Here is a 25,367-nt window from a genome sequence, read left to right on the forward strand (position 1 = left end):
TTAATGCTGCGAATGAATTTTCCTGAGCACATCCTGCGGCACCTTTTGTTCTCCCACTCTGCATTCCAAACACAGTCCAAGTGACGTCAGCTACCACCTCCTCCTCCTCCCACTGCTGCTTCTCGAATGGGATAGCTCTAAAATCCCACAGTTTCAGCCGCATTACTCCAGTTCTCTTGACCCAGTACAAAATGTTACCGTATTGTTTTATCGTTAAGTTCCTTTTCAAGGTGCACTCTGGGATACACAGAGGGCACTAACCAAAAGATTTACCCAAACGTGACTTATACTCACTCTAGATCACACTACAACATGGAAAATTCACTACATTGTAAGTTTGCAGTCCCACTATTGAGCTTTTTTTTTTTAAACTTTTTTTTTGGGCTTGTCTCATTTGGTGTAATTCCACTGCTGACCACTAGCTGGCAGTAAACTATGGTTTACTATTTAGTAGCGATGATGTATACCACTTTTTTCAGGCTGATACTAATATAACATTTTGTATTATCTAATTTTCAAATTTCAAGTTCCAAGACCATAAAATGGCCATGAGGAGGCGGACGATACTGAGGTCACTGAAAAGTTCCCTACCCCTGTTCTACAGTGTAAATTGTTGGTGGCAAGTCTGGATGAAATGAGAAAAGACGAAAAGTGGAAGTGGAGGTTTGTGAGCAAGCTGGCACATTAATAAATTATAAAAATGCATCATAAACTCCAGCAATTACGGTGGACATCACAGGTTGTGATAACGTATTGCATTACAACCTTGTTGGAGTGAGCGCTGGTGTATCATATTAAATGCCAACAATGTCGCCTTTGATATCTTGAATTTTCTCTTATAACGACAGACAGTGATGTGTTTCGTAACCTGAATTTTTCATTCGTGAGAAGAGCTACCACTGTATGTTGAAGCGATGGGAGGAACTTCATTTACTCAGCCCATAAGCTTAGTCTAATAGAAAAAAAAAAGATTGTGCTTCCATCTTGTGGCATCTAGAAGCAATTACAAATGTTTTTGAATGGGTGCGAAAGGTGGGAAGTTCACTACTGTACAGTACAAAATGGACAGGGAGTGATTCCCAAAACAAGTCTATGAAGGGCACACTGAGGGGAGGGGAGACTGTGTAACGAGACAAGATGGCAGAGTTAGCCCGCGCTGATGGACTTGTCATCCCGAAGGCCAAAATGATTTATTCAAGTGACGAGAACAGCCGGGGCGAGCTGGGATTAACTGAGGAGGGATGGAGGGAGAACAAGCACTTGTTCATTATTCAAAATGTTGCTGCTTGCATCGAAGATGACATTAACGTATTACACCCCCCTCTTTTTTTTGAGGGGGGGTGTTGATGCCTATTTAATTTAAAAAAAACCCAACAACAACAACAACCCTGTACAGGATTGTAGTGCAGTATATTAAAAACAGTAATAAACGAATACAGATTTGTTAAGTCCTTTTCCAGTATTGCTGTGTGCTTGTCGTGGACAAAATTAAGATGATTCCTTGCTGCATCACGGTTTGCTTTTTACAGGATCATTTTTTTAAGCTATAGTTGCAATGATTAATCAACAGCGAATCAATTACCAAATCATTTTTTCTGGGCAATTACTTAATCATTTAGAGGCCTAAAATTGGCCAAATGCTCAGAATTTCAGCCATTCGACTGAAAATATTTTCAGCTCTTTAGTTTTCCATTAAAGCAGACCGATTATTACTGTGTCGAATGGAAATAAAACATTTGCAAACGTGCATTTAATTTGGAAAACAATGATCAACATATTTGCTGATTTTATGTCATTCCACACCAAAACAGCAACCAAATCATGACATGTTTTTACAATGTCAATTTGAAAAGAATTGTTTCAAATTGTTAATTGTTAATAACTGTTAGTTGCAGCCCGAAATCATAGTCATGTCACATTTTTTTTTAAATAAAATGTACATTAGAAAAATCTCATGACACACTACTATATAAAAATGCATAAAAAGAACGTATAGTAAAATAAGGAAAATGTTGAAAAACGTACATAGTGGTAAACTTGGACCCCAAGATACTGTAGTATTCAGAAAGATACAAACGTTAATTGTACATTCTGCCATCTGATTGAAGAGCTTTTCACTCTTCTTTCTGTCACTATATGTCACTGGCCTAAACAAGAACACAGATGCGTCACAAAGCTGGCAGCATTCCGGTCCATCTTTATGTCTTGTGGGTGTTCTCAGCCTCTTTGACTTCCTAACAGTTGGCGCATCACTTCCTCTTAATCTGCCTCCATTAACCACCACAACCCTCCACAGGGAGGATATTAATCACTTTAATTGTCCAAAAGCCTGAAAGCAGAAGCCTCCCAAAGCACCCCCCCCCAACATCCCTCCCCTCCACTGCTTCCATGCCTCCATCTAGCAATGTTGGCTCTCGTCTTCCTTGACAGTAACTGAAGTCCATCCTCACGGAAAAGACTTTTAATCCCCTTAAACGACCACTTAGGCTTTCATTTCATTATTTGCTTCTGCTTCATTGCCACCATCACAATTCATGCGGATGTGCGTGTGTTTTCGGACTGTCTGATTGGATTAGCGCCCATCCTGGCTCGTTTCCTCACAAATGCCCGTAACGAGGAGCCCTATCGGTTCGCTGTGAGGTCGACAGACTCGCTGCGACCGGATGGAAGATCATCAGAGCTTTCAAGGGCAGGAAAAGCAAAATGGAAACCTCTCTCCATTTTGCTGGAAAAAGAGAACAACGTTTTCATATAGGACGAAAGAAACCCCAAGAGGAAAGACTGACATTCTGGGCATTTGAACTATTTCAGGTCTCAAAGATTAACCTGAATGATTATCAGTTAATATGGTAATTATTAGTTGTTGCTCATTTTAAAAAAAATACGGTGGAATGGGGGGGCCCAAGGAGCTTCAGAACAGAACAAAAGCTCTTTTTATGCTGCCTGAAAACCTCTGCATTTTCCAAGATGGCCCAACCGAACCTGACAATGTCCCAGCTTGAAAGAGCCATAATTTGCCATCTTTTAAAAGTTGTGCTGTTGCTCTAAAGAACATATCCAATTTTACCTCATGCGGATAGAGCAATTCCCCAAATGTGCTTACTTGCTTGGGGCTGCGTGAGAACAACAAAAACCAGGTTGCAAAGCAATCAAATGGGAGCATCGAATCGAAGAGGCATGCCGTAAAGCATGTTTTGGAGTTCTGCAGGGGAATTGGATTTGTTGTGTTCTCTCTAATGAGCTACTTACCACCTCAGGCTGTCAAACCGCTCCCCAGCCCAGGCTTTGCTGAGGCGGGCTTTCAGGATGAGGAAAAAAAAAAAAAAAACCTCTAAATTGATTTTTGCCTCAACAAACATATAAGTGTGTCTTTAAATTCATTTACAAGCATGCCAAGCCACTAGGTGGCAGTAGGGAAGATTATTTTCACAATTTTACAAGCAATTTACAAAAGAACTAGTGACACATTTTGCAATAAACAAGCAAAACCCACGACACAAGTTAAAACATAAAATGGAAAAAAAAAGAAAAAGACAAAGCCTGGAAGTGGAGATACCAGCATAATCTCGTTCATTGTGGTGCTGTGTGATTTAGCGTCAGAGCCGCTTGTTTAAGGTATGTGTTGTGCGTCACACGTATAGAGCAATGATGTGAAAGTGTTTATGACAGTTATATGCAAACGCAGATATGGATGATTTGGCAAACCTGCACTTTGGCCTTGGTTTTAGGAGACCTTCGTTCTTAATAAAAAAATATGAAATGCTTGATGTTTGACTGACTCCAAGGTGGTCCAGGCCTTGTGGCCCCAATCCCCCCTTAGCTGATTATTCACAAATTGGCTTGTGGGAAATGAGAGTTGAAGCAGGTGGTAAGAGTCTTACAGTCAACTTTTCACCTTTGCTGTTTGAGGAATTATTTTTCAAACGTTTACTGTGACCAATTCACTATAATATTGGCTTCATGGAAATTGGAGAGAATTGCCCAATTTTTTGCCAACTCTTTACAAATTTCAACACAATTCAAAAAAATGACATTCAAAACTCTTCCCCCTAACGATCAGAAGTTACTGTATATTGTGACTCAAATACTGTAGTACAAAGTATTGAAAACTGTCAAAAGTGTTGCTTGCAATTGATTTCAAATATTTACAGTTATAAGAATTAAGGAAACAAAACTATTTATCTTCATTTATCTTATATTTTTTAATTAATTAGAAAATAATCAGTGTAAAAAATCAGGGTCAGGACTGGCCTCAAATAATCCATATTGGTTGGGCCATAATTGCTTATTAATTTACGGGAAAAAAAATATTTTTTGCTCAAACTACCCTCTCAAATACATAAGAGTTAAATCAGCATTTCTGCTTTTAACTAGTCTTTTTTAACGCAAGTAAAAGGAAAAATGAGAGCCATTAGGATTGATCCCTCATTGCATTGATTCCTGACCCCGTAATGTACTCTTAAGACAAATACGCTTTCAGACAGGCGGCTTTGCGGCCACTCAAACAATAAACGCAAAAAAAAAGAGGGATTCTGAGGTGTATGTGTGTGTGCGCGCGCCTCATTAAATAGTCAACATAATCCAGAGGCAGTCAAACTGGCCATTGATTGGTGCTGCGGCACTTTATCCACATGCACGCTGATGCCTTCTTGAGTGTGACTCAGGAGGGCCAAAGTGGGTCAGAGAAGAGAAGCGGGCATGAAAGAAAGAGTGAGATAACGCACGCACGCACACGCACACACACACGCGCGGTCACCCACAATAACAACCGACGACTAAGCACCTCCCCCCTGCTAACGTTTCTTCTCACACCTCTTTATGTTGATTGCTCACGCCTGCTGAGCAGATTTGCAGTTATATTTGTGGGTAGGGCGGATGGATTGATTGACGGACAAACAAATGGTTGGGCGGAAGGTCAGACTAACATTTAAACAAGATAGAAAAGAAAGGAAAAATATAAGGTGAAATCGAATGAACAAAATACATGAATGGAAAGTATAGATGAGGAAAAAAAGAATAGATGACGGCTCAGCATTGTCTCGCAAAAATTTCAGCCGAGAATGGAAAGGCCATATCGGAAATAGCCAAAGGTCAACATGCTCCTGCAGCCCAAATATGAACACTCCCAACAGATAGATTAAAAAAAAAAGTCCATCCATCCATCCTTTCATTTTCTACAGCTGCTTACCCTCACAAGGGTCTCAGGCTTGTTGGTGCCTATCCCAGCTGACAATGGGCAGTAGGCGGGAGACACCCTGGGTGCCAGCCAATTGCAGGGCACACAGAGATGACCGTTCACACACCCAATCACACCTAAGGACAATTTAGTATGACTAATACACCCGCCCTGTTATTTCTTGGCGTGTGGGAGGAAACCGGAATGCCCGGAGAGAACCCACGCGGGCTCGGGGAGAACATGCAAACTCCCCACAGGAAGGCCGGAGCAGGTGGCCGCCGAGCCGCTAAAAAGAATGTAAATAAATTAAACGTTAAAAACAATGCAGTTTGAATTAAAAGACAAACAAAAAAATCTGGTCCACACTTAAATACACACATACGCTAACCTTAAAACCCTCCCGGCTGAATGTCTGGTCTTAACCCCAATCCTAATTCCAACCCAAAATCAAGGCTTGACCTTCATAATCCTCTTAAACAAGTAAGAAAAGGCAAAATGTCCTCACTGAGCATGCTTGTTCCTATTTGCCATGCACTAATTGAAACATCAAACACACACGTTGAAAGACCAGGTTTTAGGACCCAGTAGTGATGTCGCTGCAAAGCGGAGGAGAGCTGCAGTATATGAAAACTGAGAAATAGCCAGAAAGAGAGAGAGCGCAAGAGGGTCACAGGGAAGTTGGGGAGTCGAAAGGACCGCCATGCTCCCTCCACTCAGGAGGAGACAGGAGGAGACGAGGAGGATGACTGCCGAGGAGACGACGCGTGGGAGGGGAGGGAGTCCGATGCAGCACTGACATCCTACCGTGTGCGCCAGACAACGTGGATGCAAAACAATGCGGGACGTGTGGCCGATTGTCTCGTTGCCTGGCTGACGATTGATCGAGGGGACGGAGAAACCGACGTGCCAGCCTGAAGGTGAGGCAACAAAATGATCAAATTATTTATTTGCCACTTGAATTGATATGGCATTCTTTTTTTAGGACATCTGTTTATTATTGTTATTTTTGTTTAGAGTTTTTTATACTACCCACTTTCGATATTTGTTTCAAGGATTGCTGTGCAATTTTTATTACTATTATTATATGATTATTGTTATTATATTATTAAAACACAAAAAAAATCAACTTAAAATCAAAAGATGTCCACGTCGGGCATTGTTAGATCTTATTATTGATACTATTGTTGTACTCTAGATCATATACATGTCATACACATGCATGCATATAAGCATGAAGGTGTAAATGTACATAGTGTATGACAAATGAAGTAATAATGCACCCAAGGTAGATAACTATATAGATATACTCACAAAAACTTTACATACTGTGCAACATAATGCATATGCTGTATTATATTAAGATCACTTTGTGTACACACATAGTATATGTATATATATATATATATATATATGCAATATTATAGTCATATATAGTATCTTAAAGATAATACACTATCAAATAACAGTATATAGTACGCTACACTCACGTTCAAATAATTTATAAATCACTTTAGTGCTAACTACTTAACTAACGCTACTAAAACTAATGATAATGAAAATACACATATGGTGTATGACACCGAAAACATACAACAACAATACAGTCACATAGAGACTGTGATCGCAGAGGATGATATGTAAATAATATAAAATTATAGGACTGAAAAAATTCGCACAGAAAAATACTGAGATTAGGTCCACATGACCACTATTTTAAAGGGAAAAGAATGCCTTTTTTCGTGAATGTTAAAATAAATGCAAGGGATTAAATATTTTGTCCTTCAACCACATCAATAAAGCAAAGGTGCGTTGAGACGGTTTGTGTCTCGTGCATTCTAAATTGACACGGAATAGACACGGAAAATTGTGTGTGCAAGTCAAATAACGATGGCCTCCTCGCAAGTGCAGCATGCGAAATGCAAGCTCATTATTATCATAATTACCATGAACTGAGCTAATTTGCATTGACATTGGAAATTCCCAGTTGCTTATATACATATACATGTGCGCACGCACAAACACACACAATGGTGACATTAAAATAAAAATTAAGGTGTATTCCCATTGTATTGCAACAACAAAAATACTGTCATCAGTTTGTTAACCTTGTTACCTTTTGTTCCCTTTCGTGCTTGTATGTGTGACTTTCAACATTATGTTGTGGTAGACGTGTGCCTGAATGTGCAGCAAGTGACATCACCCTCACAATCGAAACGTGCACACGTTCGGAAGCGGAAGATGTGATTAATGCAAACTGGGTTGAAAAACAGCCGCAGGAGGCAGCCACACACCGTCGGGGCGTTTGCACACAAACACATGAGTTGGCGTGCCCGAACAAAAACAACCTAATAATGTTTTCCACAAAGCATGCTATGTTCAACACACTTCACTACACACACAAGTGAATTTAAACTTTAGGTGTTTGTCTAAATGTGCCTCGGACAGTGGGAGTCAAACTTATGACAAGTAACGCAAAAAATAGAGATTACAAGTAGTTTGAAAGGTAGTTAGGCTTTCTGCAGGGATCAGGATATCTAATATGCTTTTTAATTCTGTGACAGGGGCAGCACATGTTTCTTTTCAAATTAAGAGCAAATTAATTAGAACAGGAACCCTTAATCCTGAATAAAACGTGCCTAGAAATACCATTACAGCTATAGTTCCAAAGTTCAATATAGGTCATGGATGACACAAAACTTGACTTTAGGTCTATTTTTCCCGACCCAAAAATTATTTTGGTCATACATCAACATTGTTACAAAGAAAGTACAATTTACAGTCGCGAGCCAGATTTTGCAGAGACATATTGACGTGTGCGTCACCGACTGCTCTCAAAACCACACCATCCTTCTCACTACAAAATGTAATATCAACAGCAGCCAGAGGTGGTGCCAAAAAACAAAGCGCAAGCCAAACAAAGCACAAATGAATGAACTGTGAAACTAAATCAGTTCCAAAACATTATTTTGGGTGTGGCCAATGCACCAGTTGATCCACGGACCGGTGGTTGGGGACCACTAGTCTAGTATATACCATACTTCCCAACTTCCTGGGTTGTTTTGACAACCTAAAAAACGTGTTTGTTTTCAAAACGATACAAAAATGGGTCATATTGATCAAAGGGTGTGGTAGCGATAACGTCTCAAAATGGGGAGCTTTTATCCCTTCTGCTGGGTCAAATTCTCACCCCATTGCACTGGGTAAAAATAACCCAGCATAACCTAAGGCCTTTTGAACCCTGCACTATCTCACCCAATTTCTTGGGATCCAGCAGTTTGAAGAGTGCAGTAACTCATAATAGAAAGGCAAATAAATAGCCTGTCCTTCACTTCTCCAGCTCGATACGTTTCCATAGGAACAGGAGGTTTCTTTGCGAATGGCAAGAAAGCTGTGTGCGAGGATTTTTTTTTTTGCAATATCTTTTCTTATTTTTACCTCATCGGGCTTCATCTTTAAACACAGATTTAAATCGGGTAGGTCCGTTTAAGCTTCATGATTCTCTTTCGCACTATGCAGCGTGTCTAAGAGAAAGACCACTCGGCTCCGATTGGCCGAGGGGGCGCATCCATGTGTTTTCATTTGTGACTGTGATTTCCCTCATCCCGTCCCTGGCTGCTCGTTTGCGCGCAAGCTCCACCGGTCGACCATTTACCTCCGGGGCTGTGCATTATGTGCGCGTGTGTGCTGAAGCACATCGAGCGAGACTGCAGAGTGGCTGAAAATCAGACCGAGTCAGCAGCAGAAACAGCAATTTAGCTTCCCTTTCCCATTGTACCTCAGGTTTGCCTCTCTCAAAGCTACAATGCGGGATCCTTTGTATACACGTCTTCCCATAGGAAATAATGGAAATAATAATCATCTTTTTGCCCTCATAAAAGCTTTATTAACTTTAGCGGCAATGTTTCGAGTCAGTGTTTTTCAAACAGGAGAGTTGTAGCTTGGGGCTGCGCATAATAATTTGACATTTTTTTTTTAAGTCTATCAAAGCAAACTACAGTCAAGGATGCCTGATTAATGTTCTTACCTCAAATAGCGATCGAAAAGTCTTTCCGCAACAGTAAAATCACAGAATAAGGTCAAACATGTATCATATTTGTATCATATATCTGCAATGGAAATTCTATATTGACCAGCTAAGAATCACGTATCCATCACCTGTCATTATGGTTCTACCAATTCTTTATCAGACATGTATCGGTCAAGTATCTTTATGTATCAATGCATGGTCATGAATCAAACAGGTATCATTATGTATCATTGTACAGTACAGTATTTATCAGATTTGATTATTGGTCATCTGTCATTAGTACATTACGACCATTAGCAAAAAAATAAATAGTAAATCAATTCTATGATAGTGTCTACATGTCTGTATTATAGTGACTCCTATTGGCCAAGGCAGGCCGACCAGAAGGATGAGCACAATGAATTGGATTGTAACATTGAAACACATGCAGCAATGTTTTTGTTTTTGAGCATTTCCATTTACTTCAATGAAGAGAGACGACTCCTTGAGGTACAAGTGGAATGGAAGGAATTAAACTTGTATCTCGAGCCACTACTAGTTTTGCGATAAATGATAAATTGCAATAAAAACACTGGTGATGTATCAGTTACAAAAGTCATGTAGCTGGAGGCATTGCTGGTATATTTACTAGCGGTTCTCAAATCGGAGTGCATGAAGGCACTCCAAAAGAGGGTATGAGAGTTTCTGCAGGTATCAGCACAAATAATTAAATGTTTTTTATGCTGTGATAGCAATATTACATTTTTCTTTTCAAACTAAGAGCAAATTATTCGGAATCTGAAGTGATAACTTGTGTTCTATTAACTCCGCTGAACATTTTGCACCTTTACTTTGTTATTTTCATATGAAAGTGCATTGTCATTAGTGACGCAATTTGGTTAGGGGTACCACTGGACCATTAATCTATGCTGGACACAGTGCGATAATACAAATAGCAATATCAATACACTATCATTCCAGCCGCGTAGTTAAAAAGACACATTGTCCTGATTGAATAAAAGCAGGGGGGGGGTCAGTCAAAAGGGGGATGAGGTTGCTCCTGTTACACTGTGTTTGTGATTTGTGGCCGTGTCCTTGTCGCCTCCCTTGTAGCTGTTTTATTAGCGTTGCAGAATGTGAAGAGGAGGAAGAGGAGGATGAGGAGGCGGGCATAATAAACTGAGTGCATTGCTACTGGAATGAAGATGTGATGGTTGGGAGTATGTGTGTGAGTGTGTGTCTATGTGTCTGTGTAGGTGTGTGTGTGTGTGTGTGTGTGTGTGTGTGTGTGTGTGTATGGGAAAACAGGAAGCGTAGATCAGTGAGTGCAAGTGAAGAACACGAAGAGTGAAAGATGCTTGATGATGCAATCACACGTTCTTCTTCTTCTCGCAAGTGTAATGAAATGCTTCATTCATGTGCTATTGATTGCCTTCATGCTTCCCCCCGCCACTGCAGCATCTTTCCCGTGACGCGAGTCCATCATGTCTTCCTGCTGCTAAGCAACCATAGTAGATTATCGAGGTCTCTCACGATAGAAAAAGTAAACATTTATCATTGAGTAAATGCGGATGGAAGAACTATATCCATGCATCCACTGCACATTGCAAATAATTGTGTACATATCTATACTGTATTGGTTATGAATTCATCCTCATCAATATAAGGGGTGTCCAGATCTGATATTAATGTCCGATATCATCCCCAAAACACAGCTTAGGGTCAAATTGGTCTACATTCCAAAACTCAAACAATACCGCTCATATAGAAGCACTCCATTCCAGATTCCAAGCCTGCTCTTCAATCGAGCAGCATCTGGATTTAGCATGCAGAGCACTCATGATCTAAACAACCATAAAGGTGTTCTTCGTCTGACTAGTATCGATCAATCAGGTCTCTTTTAACATTTCCCAAACAAAAAATAAAAGCACATATCATTTCCGCTAATATCATATCGGATCAATATCAGTATCAAAGAGTGTTCTAGACTGCAATGTCAGTATTTTATCAGAAGTAAAAAAGTTGTAATTATGACACTACTATTAAATATTCTTCTTTTTTAATGTAGTTATGAGTCTCTGTTATTGCCATGTATAATCTTTTCATTTGCCAAAAATGGATCACGTAATTATTAGGGGAACAGACGATTCGTTTCGATTCCCAAAAGGTGTGAATCGATTCAAGAAAAATTCTATTAAGGAATGACTTGATTTGGTTCAACTCAGTGAGATTACGGCTCAGTCTGAGGGTACGATATAATGATTCTTTTGTTGCTATTTTACATATACTGCATTTGAAAAAACTAGGTGGAAAAAAAGAAAGATAAATAACACCCGCACATGTAGACTGACCAATTGTATGAATTAAAAAAAAAAACAAAAACAATGAACTCGCCCCAAATGTGACTTGTGAGGTTTCGGCGTGACGCCGGTGAGCTATTTCAAAGTGGAACGATTCAATTTGGTTGGATTCGATGCACTTGAATCTTTTCAATCAAAAAGATTTCACAGCTCAAATTGGTTTTGTTACACCCCTAATCGACATGCATCTACTGTGCCATCATCATGGAAAATCACGCAAAGGTCATCTTTCACAAATCCATCAGATATCAGCATCAATCTAACAATCCTTTATCAGCCATCAATCACATGTTCAAACTATATCTATTATGTATTGCGTCTACGCCCAATTTCTTCTCTCTCAGAAAAAAACATCCGCAAAACCAAACTGTTGTATTTAAAAGTAGGACTGCTTGGGCTGACGTTCTCAAATATTGTTTTTATATAACTCCTTCTCCCGTGTCTCTGCAGAGCCCTTCCTGGTCTTATTTGAAGACGTCTGGAACACATCAAGCTGAACTAAGTAAGTGTTACAGTCTATTGATCCGCAAACTAACTTCCTAAACTCTGAGCGAGTGCTGTTTTACCCAAAGGTCCACTTGATATAAAGTTTATGTAGAACACATCTGCTCTGCTCCAGAATTGAATTGAAAGTTCCTCTTAGGGATTTTGAAGGTTTTCACACTTCACTCAACAGTTTGTGAGTGAATTTAAAAAGGAAACGATGATAGTTCTTCAAGCCCGCTATCGATGCGCGTTGATCGGTGAATTCCAGGAGGACCGTCGTTTCTTGATCAAGGGAACGTAGACGCTGATATGTCTTTGTTGTTTCTCTTTAATAGACTTCTCCCCTTGTGGCGGCCCGGACAAAGAGCCTGGCGCTCCTCATTTGTCTCGACTAGAACCTTGTGATGTTGGACCGACTGCATTAAAAATACAACTCGACGGAGACTCTTTGATTTCTTCATCATGACGCAGTGCAGCGATGGACGCCGGCGGGCCGGGTGACCTGCCGACGCGAACCGTAGGATTCTATTTCTGGAGCCTCGTTGCTTTTACAGATTAACCGCCCTCCAATGTGGCCCCAATCCGCCCATGGCGCTACGAGTTTGACTGATGTCCGGGCATAATCAACACGCACCAGTTATCGGTGCAGCCGTCTGAAACACATCATCAAGCCGTCCGTTTTGTTCCACTTATTCTGTTCAGCGTCAGGAGAAAGCAGGAGGCTATTCCAGTTGATGACAAACTCTCCTCAGTCCCTTTTTGAAGAGCTTTTGTTCAAAGCCTTGACAGTAGAGGTTGATGCGATACTCCTTTAATGTAGTTTAGCCATTTGCCAAGAGGTTTGTCGACAGAAAACAAACCTGCACCTCAAATCACAACGTTTTTCGTTACTTCACAATTGGTCCTCAATCTCATTACCTTAAAAAAATTCACAGACTATAATGCTGACCATTTAACTCGGGTTTTAATGATTCTTATACAGCCATTTCTCCCCCAGAACCTTTTTTCTAACTCATGGACGGAAAGTATTGATATGATCATCCAACACCCTGTATCGGTCTTCAGTCTATCACGAGGAATATAGAAACAGACACCTGGATCGCAACAGTTTTTCCACATTACTTTTTGGACATTCCATGTCAGATAGATGTGATAATCCTACACCCTGAATCATCCTGAACCAGTTTCAGGGCAGATCGAGTCAGATAACAAAACTGACATCTAAATCAAGACAGCTCAGTGTTATCCATAAATTAGGACTCTCAAGAAGTTTTTTTTTTTTTTCCGATCCCTTGATGGGAAGCAATGATGTGGTAGTCCTAAACCTTACATTGGTCAACGATCACAATGTTTATCCGGACAGACAACGAACCTGCATTAATAATCTTGACAGTTTCTAACGCGTACCTTTTGGTCTACAATCATTCCTAAACTGTTAGATCTAGCCCAAACCCTTTTCTTACCTAACAGACCAGTCAGACTACAAAGCTGCACTTTGAAATAACCACACATTTTTTTTCAACTGTCATTTCCACAAATAATTTTTCCACATTAGGACCTTGAAAGGAATAGTGTTTTAGATAAGCCAACACTCCAAGAAAGACAGACAATTATCCACATCACTGAGTGGGAAACTGATGAGATTTGGGATCCTGATCCCAAACTGGAAGTAAACTGTATGAACCACTAGACTCCCAGAGACCTGAGATTATCAGATACATTACAACATTCTGTTCCGTTAGGATCAGACCGTTCCTGGATTTCCTGAAGGGATTTTTCATTGGATGTCCATCATCAGAAAGAGCCCCTGAACTGAAGAACCAAACAATTGAAGATCTTTTGAATTCTTGAGCCATAACCTGCAAAGGACTACGGATATAACGCGTGTTGTTCACCAAGAGAGAAATCATAGAATTGGATTAAAGATGGATTATCGCTGAAACACTAGCAGCCGGCAAAGCATCTAATCCCATTGTGCACTCCTCGGGGGAGCCACTCCGATTCTGCAGATTACATTTTGGGCGTGGATGCAAGTCAAAGCCGGCGATGGAGAACCGCGATGAGCTAGAGCACCCCCTACTGGGAGAAAGTCCGCATCCACCATCAGGTCCAACACCCGGGGGGGTCTTCAAGGGAATGCTGGTTAAGTGCGAGGAGGACATGGCCTATCCTCCCCTGGCATGGAGGGGCTACTGTGGACACCCTCCAGATGTTCAGCAACCGCATCAGCTTCTGGACCCGTGTTCCTTGCCTCGCACGTTCGAATCCTTCTACCCGGCTGCGCCTATCTGGAGCCACGGCGACTCGCTGCTCAGCAAGGACTACCTGGAGACCACATTTGTAGACATCGGGCCCGGATCTACGCTGGAGCGGAAGCTGCTGGCCGAGGCGCACAGTGACTTCAACAGCGCCTCCTACAGCATGGATGATGAAGACGACCTGCTCCCTGATTCCGACGTAAGTTGGCACTTTGCTTGAACGCTCCATGTTTGTTGCTCCATGTTGAGCCGGATAACATAATTTCCTGATTTCCAACTCACCGTCACCATAGTAATATAAGATAACAATGTGCATGTAAAAAAGAAAAAAAATAAATACTGTAGATTTGTCGTGACAAAGATTGAATCAAGGTAAGACAATTGGACGCTTGGTTTACTGAATTTGTTGTGTTCTGAAAATGTTCAAAAATGAAATGGGCATTTATGCTTATTAGGCTAATAATTTTGTGATGCTAACGACAACAACAAAATTAATTCACGCACAAACTAAAAACTGCCACAGGTTACCACGTTTTTTTAATAATGTGTCATATTACAAAAATCTGCAATATTTAAACCTTCCTCTAGGAAAAATATTACTTCATTTTCACAAAATTTTCACAAAAGTAATCCCAGAATATTTTTTTTTTAACAATTACAGCTTTTTCTCCCTGAAAAATGAATATTGTTGCAACATCATGACTATTTGCTCCCAGAAATATTGCATCATTCACTACCGTTGATAGGTATAGATGTCAAAGATCCATTTTTTATGGGCTAACAATGAAAACATTCATTCACTCACCGCCATTGACAGCAATACAAGCTGCTTGTGAATGAGTTCACTTTTTAACATACTTCAAAAAATGTTTCCCTCGAAAATAGACTCATTTTAATTCTAATATCACCCTCAAAAAAGTCAATTTCTCCCTAACTCGCCTCCTTCGAAGTACGATATATCCTCCATGTCATCAGCCTCAAATATACAACAATAAAACAGACCAGATTTAATAGTTGCGGCGTCTCCATCAGAAACCCTAACTCTTATTAGAGTTACTGAATTATGAGTTTGAGAGACCAAGAAACATTTAATCACATCATTTAAATGTGTGACACATCCTCTGCTGCTGCTGTGAGGAGGATAACTGCATTATGAGCACAAGCGACTCTCGACTTATTAATAGACGCGAGCGAGCAAAAGTATTTTGGGGACAGCGGCAAGGCAAAGCTGTCAAAGAGTCACATTGCATGAAGCTTGGCACAGGTACTAACGATTGTAGGATGACAGCTCTGTTCCGACGGCCAACAACATGCTCACAAGGAGCAGAAATGCAAGGAGAAGAGGAATGAATATGAAACGTTAAATCCGCATCCCATAATAGTCTATTTTCCATTCGTTTTAACGTGCGCTGCCTAAACACTTTGTCAAAAGAGTTTTCGTGCTCCTCAAGGACAGACAAAAAAACTCATTTGAAATTCTGGCAGCAGTGCAGTCATGCAAAAAGTACGGGCTGCCGGGAAGCAAACCTCGGCGTGACCTCGATGGCAACACGGCATCTTCTTCTCCTTCGCCGCACTTTGCCGAGCCCAAAATGTTTTGCAAAAGAAAAAAGCGGAAATTTGTGAATTATAGTGGACAGGATCAACCCACGCATAAAATTGCATTATGTCTACTTTAAACATGAACATGATTTTCTTGGTAAAAGTTGACCCTGTTATGATTATTTAGCAGTGATTTTGTTTATTTGGTATGGTTTAATGATTAAATAAAACCGAATAAACAGCAATATCACACATGAAGGAGAGAGTGACTTGAGAGCTACTTCCTGTGTACTAATCAATGCAAATATCAGTAGTTTGCAATATTAGGAATTTTACTTTATAAAGTAACTTATTTTACTTACTCATTATGCGCTCAAAAAAGCAAAGAAGTTAGTAAATGAATTTATTTATTACAGAGACGAAAGGGTGAACTGATTAATCGACACCTAATTGATAGTCAAGTTATTATAGTTTTAGATTTTGGTAATAATTTGGAGAGCTAAAATTGTCCAAATCCTCAGAATTTCATCCCTTTGACAGTTGATATTATGAGATTTTGTTAGCGAATTTGTAAGTAATTCATGTAACAAACTGATTACGATTGTGTTGAATCAAAATGAAAAGTTTACAAAGAAACAATTTTATTTGGGAATAAAAACCTCAACATATTGGCCTATTTTCCAATGTTAGGATCTTAAAGGGGACTTGTTCACTATCTCCCAAAACTGCTGCTTGTTATGATGCTTCAATCACCGAAGATATGAAAAGTCAGTGTACCCCTCGTCAAACAACGCAGGGGTACCTAATATTACGACCGGCAAGAGCTGCAATTGCATCGTTTGCGCACACGCGATCAAGCGAGACGTACAGGAAGTCAGATTGAATAAACTCTCACTCGCCAATGACGCGTGAGTCACGAGTGACCTGTCAGAGTTTGTTCTTGCTAACCTCATTCAGTCACATGACCTCATTCAGTCGCATGGCACTAGCGAAGTTTCGATGCTGCTAGACATAAACACCGACGAGGCTCTTTTGCTCAGAGGGCTCTTAGAGCAGAAATAACATCCATTGTACAAGTTGGATACTATTGAAATGGCGTGTTTTGCATTTAATGGCACTCATTCCCAATCTAGGTACTCTGAGAAATGATACAATTTGACCTAATTAGTCCGTAAATGGTTATTACTTCTACAAATAATGTTTCATCTTTTCTTTTTTATGTTAAAGAGCATAGATGTCCACCAAGGTCAAACAACACTGAAAATAATCTTCTGGCATAACCACACTTCTAGTGATGATGTCCCATTCCTGTCCTGTAGAGGGCGATCATGCACTAAACAGAGTGAATGCCAACAGACACTGTCTTATCCACAGCCAACGTTAGAGTATCGTGATAGCAAAAACGATTAGCCAAATGATGGTAGCAGACAGCTACAATTAGTAATTAATTTATTATTTGTCAATTTACCAACAAATCTTTTTTTAAAGTTGTAATTACGATCCCTTTATTAAAAAGGTAACATTATTTCAAATGGACAGTGCAACAAATTAATTTTAACTTATATTGAGTACAGTTTTAGTTTGTAACATCAGAAAAATGGACAAAAATGTGATTTAACACAGAGATAATAAGTCTGCTTGCATAGAAGACTACAGAAATAGACAAATATTTACTTGAGACAGGCAGAAATTCAGAGGATTTTGGACCATTTCAAATTAAACTTGCTCACAAAATGTTTAATGAAAAATGGTTATGAATTCCTTTGGTAATTCCTTAGTTGTCATTGAATCATTCCAGGTCTGAATGTCACCTTTACTAAGTTCTTCAAGAAAATCTTTCACATCTTTATTTTCGCTATACATGTAAAAGACTCATCTGGTTATTTTCACACTAAGACAATTTATGCAGTTTTGGCTAAATGCACTTTACGTAATAAAAATTCTAATAAATGGTCTGTTTTTCTCATTTGATACAAAGCCACCCGATGCTTTTTTTTCTATGCTTATCTTCACAAAATGGCGGAGTTAATTTGAATTGTGTCTGCAAGCTTTGACTTCAGACTAAATACTCGCTTTATCTCCAAATTGATCCACTTTTGGGGCCTCTGGCATCCGAACTTCCACTTTAATACTTTGGCGTTTACATTTTGAATGGCCAACTGTTAATAATAAAAAAAAATCTTTTTTAAAAGGTTAACTTTCAGAATTCATAAAGTCCAAACCCTTTAACGATCCAGTGCATGCATGTAGAAAGGTGACCTTTCTGACCTCTTGCCTGCGTCCACTGGCGCCCTCAGGATTCGTCCATGGAAGACTTCAGTGATAGCGACAGCGAGAGCAACTTCCCCCTGATGATCCCGCAGGACTACCTAGGCCTCGCCTTCTTCTCCATGCTCTGCTGCTTCTGGCCCCTGGGCATTGCCGCCTTCTACCTCTCGCAGAAGGTAAACACGCACACAGAGACAACGCACACATTTGTGCCAAGCTGACGAGATGGAACCTGGCTCTTTACTTGGCAGCAATGGACTAATAACGGCCTCCCTGTTTTAAGTGCAACGCAAGTGCAGGGATTACAAAGATTTGTGGGATTAAGTAAACCACGAAGGATCAAAACGCACACAATGTGAGCACAGTTTTAAGTCCTGAAACAAATTTAAGCAAAGAAATAGCCTCATGGGGGCAGTAACAGGTTCAGCATATAGTCTGGTTTGTCACAGGAGTTAACAGTTTTGTGTGCTGTTCAAACTGAACTGCATTCTGGGGAAAATTCTCGTATTAAAAGGCATGGTGAAAGGAGCCAAGGACTGGCAAGGGAGTGAGAGAAAGATGAACGAGCCACAGATGCTGGCATCGAGTCACACAAAATCAGTGAATTTTTAATTAGCGTCTGTTTCAACAAATCTGCTGTGTCATTATTGTGTCAGATCCCAAAAGCTAAAGAACTCAACTTTTTGGGATCTTGGATCCCGATCACTGACTCAAAGTGTTGTGTCCTCTTTCAGACCAACAAGGCTTCGGCCGAGGGCGACCTCCAGGGAGCCAACGCGGCGTCCCGCCAGGCTCTGTGGCTTTCCGTGCTATCCATTGTTTTCGGGATCGTCACCTACATCTGCGCCATTGCCGCCCTCATTTCCTACCTGTCTGCAAAGCCGCCATAAAAATAAAAACAAAAGCTGTGAATGCTCTCCTGGAGCAAACAAAAGAAAATGGACCTTGTGCACATGCCGCTAACAAGTACTTTTAAACTAGTCACATTTTAGTGCATCAGCTGTTCTATCTTCAATCATAATCAGTTGGCCTTTCGCTAAGACCCGCCCGCCTTTGGCCTGATACACACACAAGGTTTTTTAAATCTTGTAAAGGTATTTTAGTTTACACGGTCCGGTCGTGAACATAAAAAAAAAATAGGCATTTGACAGCAACAATCAAAAACTGAACTCTACTATTACCACAAATTCACTCAACACATCTTCAAACCACTGGATAGTTTTACGTATACTGTATATCAAAACCTATAAGACAAAAGATAACTTTACACTTGTCATTCTTAGTTGGAAAGGGGCAATCGGAACAAATCCAGACTGGTTATTTTTGTGTGTATCAGGCACTAGTGACTAGTGTCAAAACATATCACAACAGAGCCAAAAAATGGAAAATAACTAACAAACAAGATGCATTTTTATTGTAAAGCTGGCAAGAGCTCAACCTGCAAAATGTGGCTAACCATGTTGGCTCATTACATCTGACTATTTATTTCTATTTGAACCGTTCAAATGCCAATACAAATGTTGAAATCAAGAACACATTCATTAGAAAGCAGTGTTATCTTTGGGGCTAGCCCTCTACTTCTATTAGAATAATTGTAAGGCCAAAACAAACTCTGCAACAAGATACACTTACTGAATAGTAACTAGCTTCATTAGCTTTGCCGCTGGCCCTTTATTTCTATTATAACCATTAAAAGGCCAACACAAAAAAATGCAACCGGGAACACATTCAACAGGTGGCATCGTTATCATAACAGGCTAGCCATTGCAATAATTCAAAAAGCAAATCTCTGTTCTGTGCTATGATAGGCCAGTCAGCATTTAAGGGGGTGTGGCTTAGCGCAAGATCAATTCTAAAGTATTTCTTTTATCTATTCTTAGAGGAAATGCGCTTGATTTACAACCTGCAGCTCCCTGCCATCCTTCGGACTCTCCTTTGCTGTACTAAAGTTAGAAGAGAAACACACTGTAGATAATCATCGTCACAGTATAAGAACGAGGGTGCGGAAGCGGACTTTAAAGACGCTTGTGCGAGAAGTGGAACATGGTTGACCTTGCCGTGGGCTGGTGAAGTTCTGAAACCATGACACAACTCGATTCTTTAGGTGGAAAAAAAAAAAAAAAAAACATGACATGGGGTGTGGTGGTGATTTAGCCATAATTGAATACGACTAGTACAAAATGCTAATTTGAGAGATGTGACATGCGCACAAAAACTAATTTGAGAATTTAGTAAGTTTCCCATGGACAACCTGAACTACAGCACACCAACTGTCCAGGAATTACACATATCAACTTTATTGCTTTGTAGTCTGTGCTCCCATTATCCCTGCTTTATAACCATGAATTAGTATTTGTGCGCACGTTTCACTTAATTTGTCACCACAAATTAGTATTTTGCGTGTTGTGATCACAATTTAATGTTTCATCTACGGGGCTCAATAGACTGTTGGAAGGAAAGAAAGAACGCTTTTAAAAGACTAAAAAGGTAATTCAGAAAAAGAAGTACAATTACTGTACGTTGGCATGTTTGCAGAGTAGGTTTCTCTCTGTATCCTACATTTACAAGCTAGCATCTTGTGCGCCGAAGTTAGCATCTTATGTACTGTGAATCCCTGGCTATTTGGGATTCACCAGTCACAAATTCACAGATCCACATAGTAAAAGTTTATTTAGATTCCTTAAAATAAGACGAGGTGTTGCAAAGTGCTAGCTAATAGGAAAGTAGTATTGTGTACCACCATTTGCGAATTCACCCATTCATTTTTTTTCCTGAGGAATTTAACATGAGCTCTTTCTGCAACTCACTAAGGTGAAATAGGATGCCACCAAAGCATTTGCTTAAAGGGAAAGCAGTAATTGGTGTTTTTACCATTTACGAAAACAACATAGAAATTCAAATTGGAATGATTTTTTTTTCATGAGCCAGGAGTAATATTAAAGTGTTTTGGAACCATAAAGAGTATATTTAAGGGTTGAACTATTAATACAATTGTGAAAATTTTGAAGGAAGTGACAATAACAGATTTTTGCATGTCCATCCAAATTGTTATGCAAACAAACATATTCAGATACACCTTAAATTTAAAAACAATCCATACAATGTATGTATTTACAATTAGGCAAATTTAGTTTAAATATGACTGCAATTTGTGATAATGCAGAGGATATCAGGATGTGTGACTTGATTGAGTCATTACATTAGTGTAGCAATGAAACACATGGCACACAAAATGTGAAATCAACACTCAGTGACTCACAATAACTTGCCTTTGTCAAAGCAGATGATATGCCTGGTGTTCCATCATGACTAGCATTTTGTCATTTGTAAAAGGACCTCGGTGTGAAGCAGGCTTTGATCTCAGGTTTTATCCAAAGCTATTCCACGGGCAAAAGTTAATATTTTGTGTTTACAAGTTACAATCATGCAATTGAACACATTTCACTCTCACACAAGATGCTAACTTGTGTGCTCAGGTTAAAAAAAAAAAAAAATCATCAACCAGTAGGACCAACTGAATTGAATTTCAAGATTTCAACAGTGCAGAGTGACAAAAGAGGATGGCGATAAATGCAAGTGCTAAAAGAGAAGTGAGTTGTGTATATTACATTAAGTCCATTCAGTTTGCAAAAAAAAGAGTGCTTAACTAATCCTTCGGGAATGCCGGAGACAAAAAGATGTCCAGCATGAGTCCCTCACCTGACTTGGCTTGAGCTTCAGCGTGCCATTAATGTAAGCCAGTGACTATTTTAAGGGAAAAGTCCACATTTTCTATGTAGATGTAGTTTTTCTATCATGGGGTGCACCGATGATGATCGAACGCGATGAATAACAATAACCGTGTGTGAACAATATACAAAGGCAACCCGTGATACCTCGTCAGCTTTCAACCTCCCGACAATCCTCCGCCACAGTTTTCTCTTCTGAGCTCGAGCGGTACCGCCTGGATCTCTCGTGTCTTGTCTAGTCACGTGACGTGGACTCCCTACCTAGGCTCACGTTCTTCTGTCAAATGTAAATAAAGTGAAAGGAAAACAAGAGAATCACAATAAATAAAATGCACTTCTTTGAAACCGAGATCGCTTGTCTTTTTTTTCAGTGCCTCTATTAAGGCCCCAGTCGTCAACTTGAGAAAATACTTGCCAAATATAAGGCATTGTTTACTAATAAACTCTTAAGCAAACTCATGTTCTTCTGCCTTAACTGAGTTTGTTTTCAGAATTTTACTGATCCTAAAGTTAGTTTACTATAACACTAGACACACAACGCAAATAATTACAGACTGTGTATTTTTACATAGAACAAATTGTTTTAGCAACATCGCTAGCTTATCGCTAGCACTCATTGAATTTGCGGCCATCATAAATTGGCATTAAACATTACAAGTGGTATTTACTTTTAAATACAGAAACCCTACACATACACATTGTAAGAATACATAGAATTAATACAACAACACCCAGGTGTAAACGTTCTAGTGAATAAAATACGACTTACTGATATACAGTATTAAGTTCATTTCTTCTTCTAACATTACATATAGCACAATGCGTGCACCACACTGCCGCAAAGAGGCCAAATTTCGTAGAGCAGGCGTTTATTTCTTGCCATAAAATGCCTTTTTGTAACATTATTTTCTGTTTGTATATATATATATATATATATATATATATATATATATATATATATATATATATATATATATATATATATATATATATATATTTCAAGCATCTCTCTGAACACTCACACATAGTTAAATGTGAACTGCTGTAATATCTTTCTATATATGGCTGTAGTTTTATTGAAAAATGTATTAAGATTCCTAAATTGTGTCTACAGGAGTTCTTTGAACTATCCCACATATCATTGCATTATGTCATTCTCTTTTAAAAGAACAAAACATTCACGGATGCTCCCGCCAACGGCCAAACCACACTTAATCACACATGTAACCTAGAAGTGAAATGAAGCAGAGGAGGCCCAAAGTGGCTGATGAATATTTTATTAGAAAAATTGGTCAATGTGCAGCGAGTGGAGTAAAACAAGATCAGACAATTTTGGAGTAGCGCCGCCTGAGCGACTCTCTGTGGAAGCTGAAGATCTTCTCGGACGCTGCCTGACTGACGGCGATGCACTGCTGCATCTGCATACATATGTGTAAAATAGTTTACATGTATTTTTAACATGTTGGTCCCCAATTGTACATATGTATTATTTTATTTAATGATACAATATAAAACTTATTGTGCAGATCACTGGGAGTCCCCACTGGTTCATTTCACCAACCTCTTGCACTGAAAACGATCCTTTGGTTGAGGTCATCATCACTCGACGCTCTTTGCTGTCGATGGCGAAGGTCATCAGCGCTCGACTGTCCTGATAAGAAGACAAGCACATTCAGCGTTCATTTTGCATTGATGGTAAGAATGTTTGTGTAGAACGAGCAAAATACAGAATGTTCAAAAGTGGAATTGTTTCATTCTTGAAAAGTAAAGCTAAAATGTGTGTGCTGGGTTTTAAAATCTCTTTTACAGAGAAACTTACAGTTTCCTGAGTGGCAGTCGGGTCTGTGATGATTCTTCCATCCGCATGTATGGCACAGGTGACGCCACAGAAAAGACAATTCATCGGCAAGCCGGCGTCCAGCATAGCCATGCAGGCGGCATTCAAGTAGCAGGATAAAAGCTGGACAGTAAAAAACATGCACATCCACATCAAGCCAAGTAAACATCTGCTTGGGGCTCTACGATCAAGAGGGACCCCAAAAAGCAATGAATAATTACGAGCGAAGAATACCGAGCCATCGTTATGGATCTCCTGTAAAACAAGCGTGAGGGACGAGCGAGGATGAAGGGTCAGCAGCAGTGATGCCTCACAACTTTCCCGCACACACTGCTCCTGAGCTCGCTCCTTCACACCTACAAAATAAAGCTTATTTCAAACTGAAATACAACATCAGTAGAACTGTAGCTACAGCATTTATCCGCCAATGCCTGATACACAACTACGTTGCTATATCGATTTCGATTAATGCTTTATCCCTATCAGAATGAACAATTACAAGTGTTCATTTTTTTGTACCACTCTAAAGTTTACAAACTAAGAATCATACAAAATACATATTGTGCATTTAACCAAGGCAACAAAAAGCCCAATAAAGATCCAAAATCTTAACACTAACACAATTAGCATCAATTTGTGATGGTTATAAACCATACAACCAGTTATATTTTAAACTAATGTCAACACATGCAGACAGACTATAAATAAAAACCGCTAATCACATAATGTAAACTAGCACGGCAGCAACAAAAATCGCCAAAGAATGGACTTCAAATAACGAAATATTAGGGTAAATTGAAGATTTACTTGGAAGCCCAACTTTGGGTTGGATGATCACCTCCAACGTTGCCCGGTCATAAATCTCTTTACTAACTTTGACTTCAGCTGGTCCGTACACTGCAGCCAGCACACTGGTGTCACCTTGAAACACACAATAACGTAAATACATACGAAATATCATAGATAATCCAGATTTTGTTCGGTGGCTCGACGATACTTCATTATAATTCAAAATATGACGCTGTAAATTATTTGGACTCTGCAAACTAGAACCAAAGAAAACTAGTACCTTATTTATTTAACATCTGATGTGGCACTCACGCACTTTACAAGATCTACTATAATAATACACTGTGTGGAATGAATGTAAACATGTTTTTTATTTAATAGGTCCTGCATGGAATAATCAAGGATGTATATATTCAGGTTAAAGTACTTAAATATCGTGCAGTTTGACAATGTATACTGTACATCACGGTTGTTTACACAATGGGCTAATCCCGACTCACAGTGGAAACTAGCTAAATGCTAAATCACTTAATTTGACTCATCCTTCAAATTTATTACCTTGTATGAAAGACGCTGAACCGTCCGGGCGAGACAGTAAATTCTGTTCGCAGCCATATTCTCTGAGGGAAACTGTTGACGGACTACACGTTTCCATTGCGCCGTCAAATGTTTTGTCGTGGAGTAATTACGTCACATATGGTTACAGCATGGGTAGGCGCTTATCGATGACATCAGACTAAATCAGTATCTTGCTGTGCGCCGTTCAAGTACCAGAAAGTGCCCCGAATCGCGTTTTTTTAACCATAGATAATGAAGTTTAAGTTTAAATAGATTTTTTTTTAATCACATGTACACTTTTAAACCTAGACTACACTCCATATTTGTACAAATAGGAACACTGGCCATTTCCTTGAAGC

The 25,367-nt window shown here is 39.6% G+C and overlaps 2 protein-coding genes across 2 annotated transcripts; one reads left to right on the plus strand and one right to left on the minus strand.

Annotated features, from left to right (window-relative positions):
• Positions 1 to 5,834: 5,834 nt before the first annotated feature.
• tmem91 (transmembrane protein 91) lies at positions 5,835 to 22,173 on the plus strand. Its single transcript, XM_088427211.1, has 5 exons — positions 5,835 to 6,093; positions 11,993 to 12,044; positions 12,364 to 14,485; positions 18,126 to 18,272; positions 18,831 to 22,173. Exons 3-5 carry the CDS (start codon positions 14,075 to 14,077, stop codon positions 18,984 to 18,986), a joined length of 714 nt encoding a protein of 237 aa, XP_088283337.1. The 5' UTR covers positions 5,835 to 6,093; positions 11,993 to 12,044; positions 12,364 to 14,074; the 3' UTR covers positions 18,987 to 22,173.
• Positions 22,174 to 23,085: 912 nt separating this feature from the next.
• exosc5 (exosome component 5) lies at positions 23,086 to 25,159 on the minus strand. The gene is made up of 6 exons (XM_088428370.1): positions 25,009 to 25,159; positions 24,469 to 24,582; positions 23,896 to 24,017; positions 23,644 to 23,784; positions 23,386 to 23,475; positions 23,086 to 23,242 (listed from the first exon to the last, which is right to left on the minus strand). The coding sequence occupies exons 1-6, from the start codon at positions 25,103 to 25,105 to the stop codon at positions 23,147 to 23,149; spliced, it is 660 nt and encodes a 219-aa protein (XP_088284496.1). The 5' UTR covers positions 25,106 to 25,159; the 3' UTR covers positions 23,086 to 23,146.
• Between the last annotated feature and the right edge of the window lie 208 nt (positions 25,160 to 25,367).

Source organism: Hippichthys cyanospilos, chromosome 11 (genome assembly GCF_059441005.1).
Source record: "Hippichthys cyanospilos isolate Australia breed blue-spotted pipefish chromosome 11, RoL_Hcya_1.0, whole genome shotgun sequence".
Lineage (NCBI taxonomy): Eukaryota > Metazoa > Chordata > Actinopteri > Syngnathiformes > Syngnathidae > Hippichthys > Hippichthys cyanospilos.

Bases quoted from the DNA above. Each gene is read 5' to 3' on its own strand.
- tmem91 (XM_088427211.1), top strand. From the start codon at position 14,075: ATGGAGAACCGCGATGAGCTAGAGCACCCCCTACTGGGAGAAAGTCCG. The intron at 14,486-18,125 runs GTAAGTTGGCAC...TGGCGCCCTCAG, and splicing joins ACCTGCTCCCTGATTCCGAC to GATTCGTCCATGGAAGACTT. The intron at 18,273-18,830 runs GTAAACACGCAC...GTCCTCTTTCAG, and splicing joins CCTTCTACCTCTCGCAGAAG to ACCAACAAGGCTTCGGCCGA.
- exosc5 (XM_088428370.1), bottom strand. From the start codon at position 25,105: ATGGAAACGTGTAGTCCGTCAACAGTTTCCCTCAGAGAATATGGCTGC. The intron at 24,018-24,468 runs GTAAATCTTCAA...TTTATTTTGTAG, and splicing joins ACCCAAAGTTGGGCTTCCAA to GTGTGAAGGAGCGAGCTCAG. The intron at 23,785-23,895 runs GTATTCTTCGCT...TTTACTGTCCAG, and splicing joins AGATCCATAACGATGGCTCG to CTTTTATCCTGCTACTTGAA.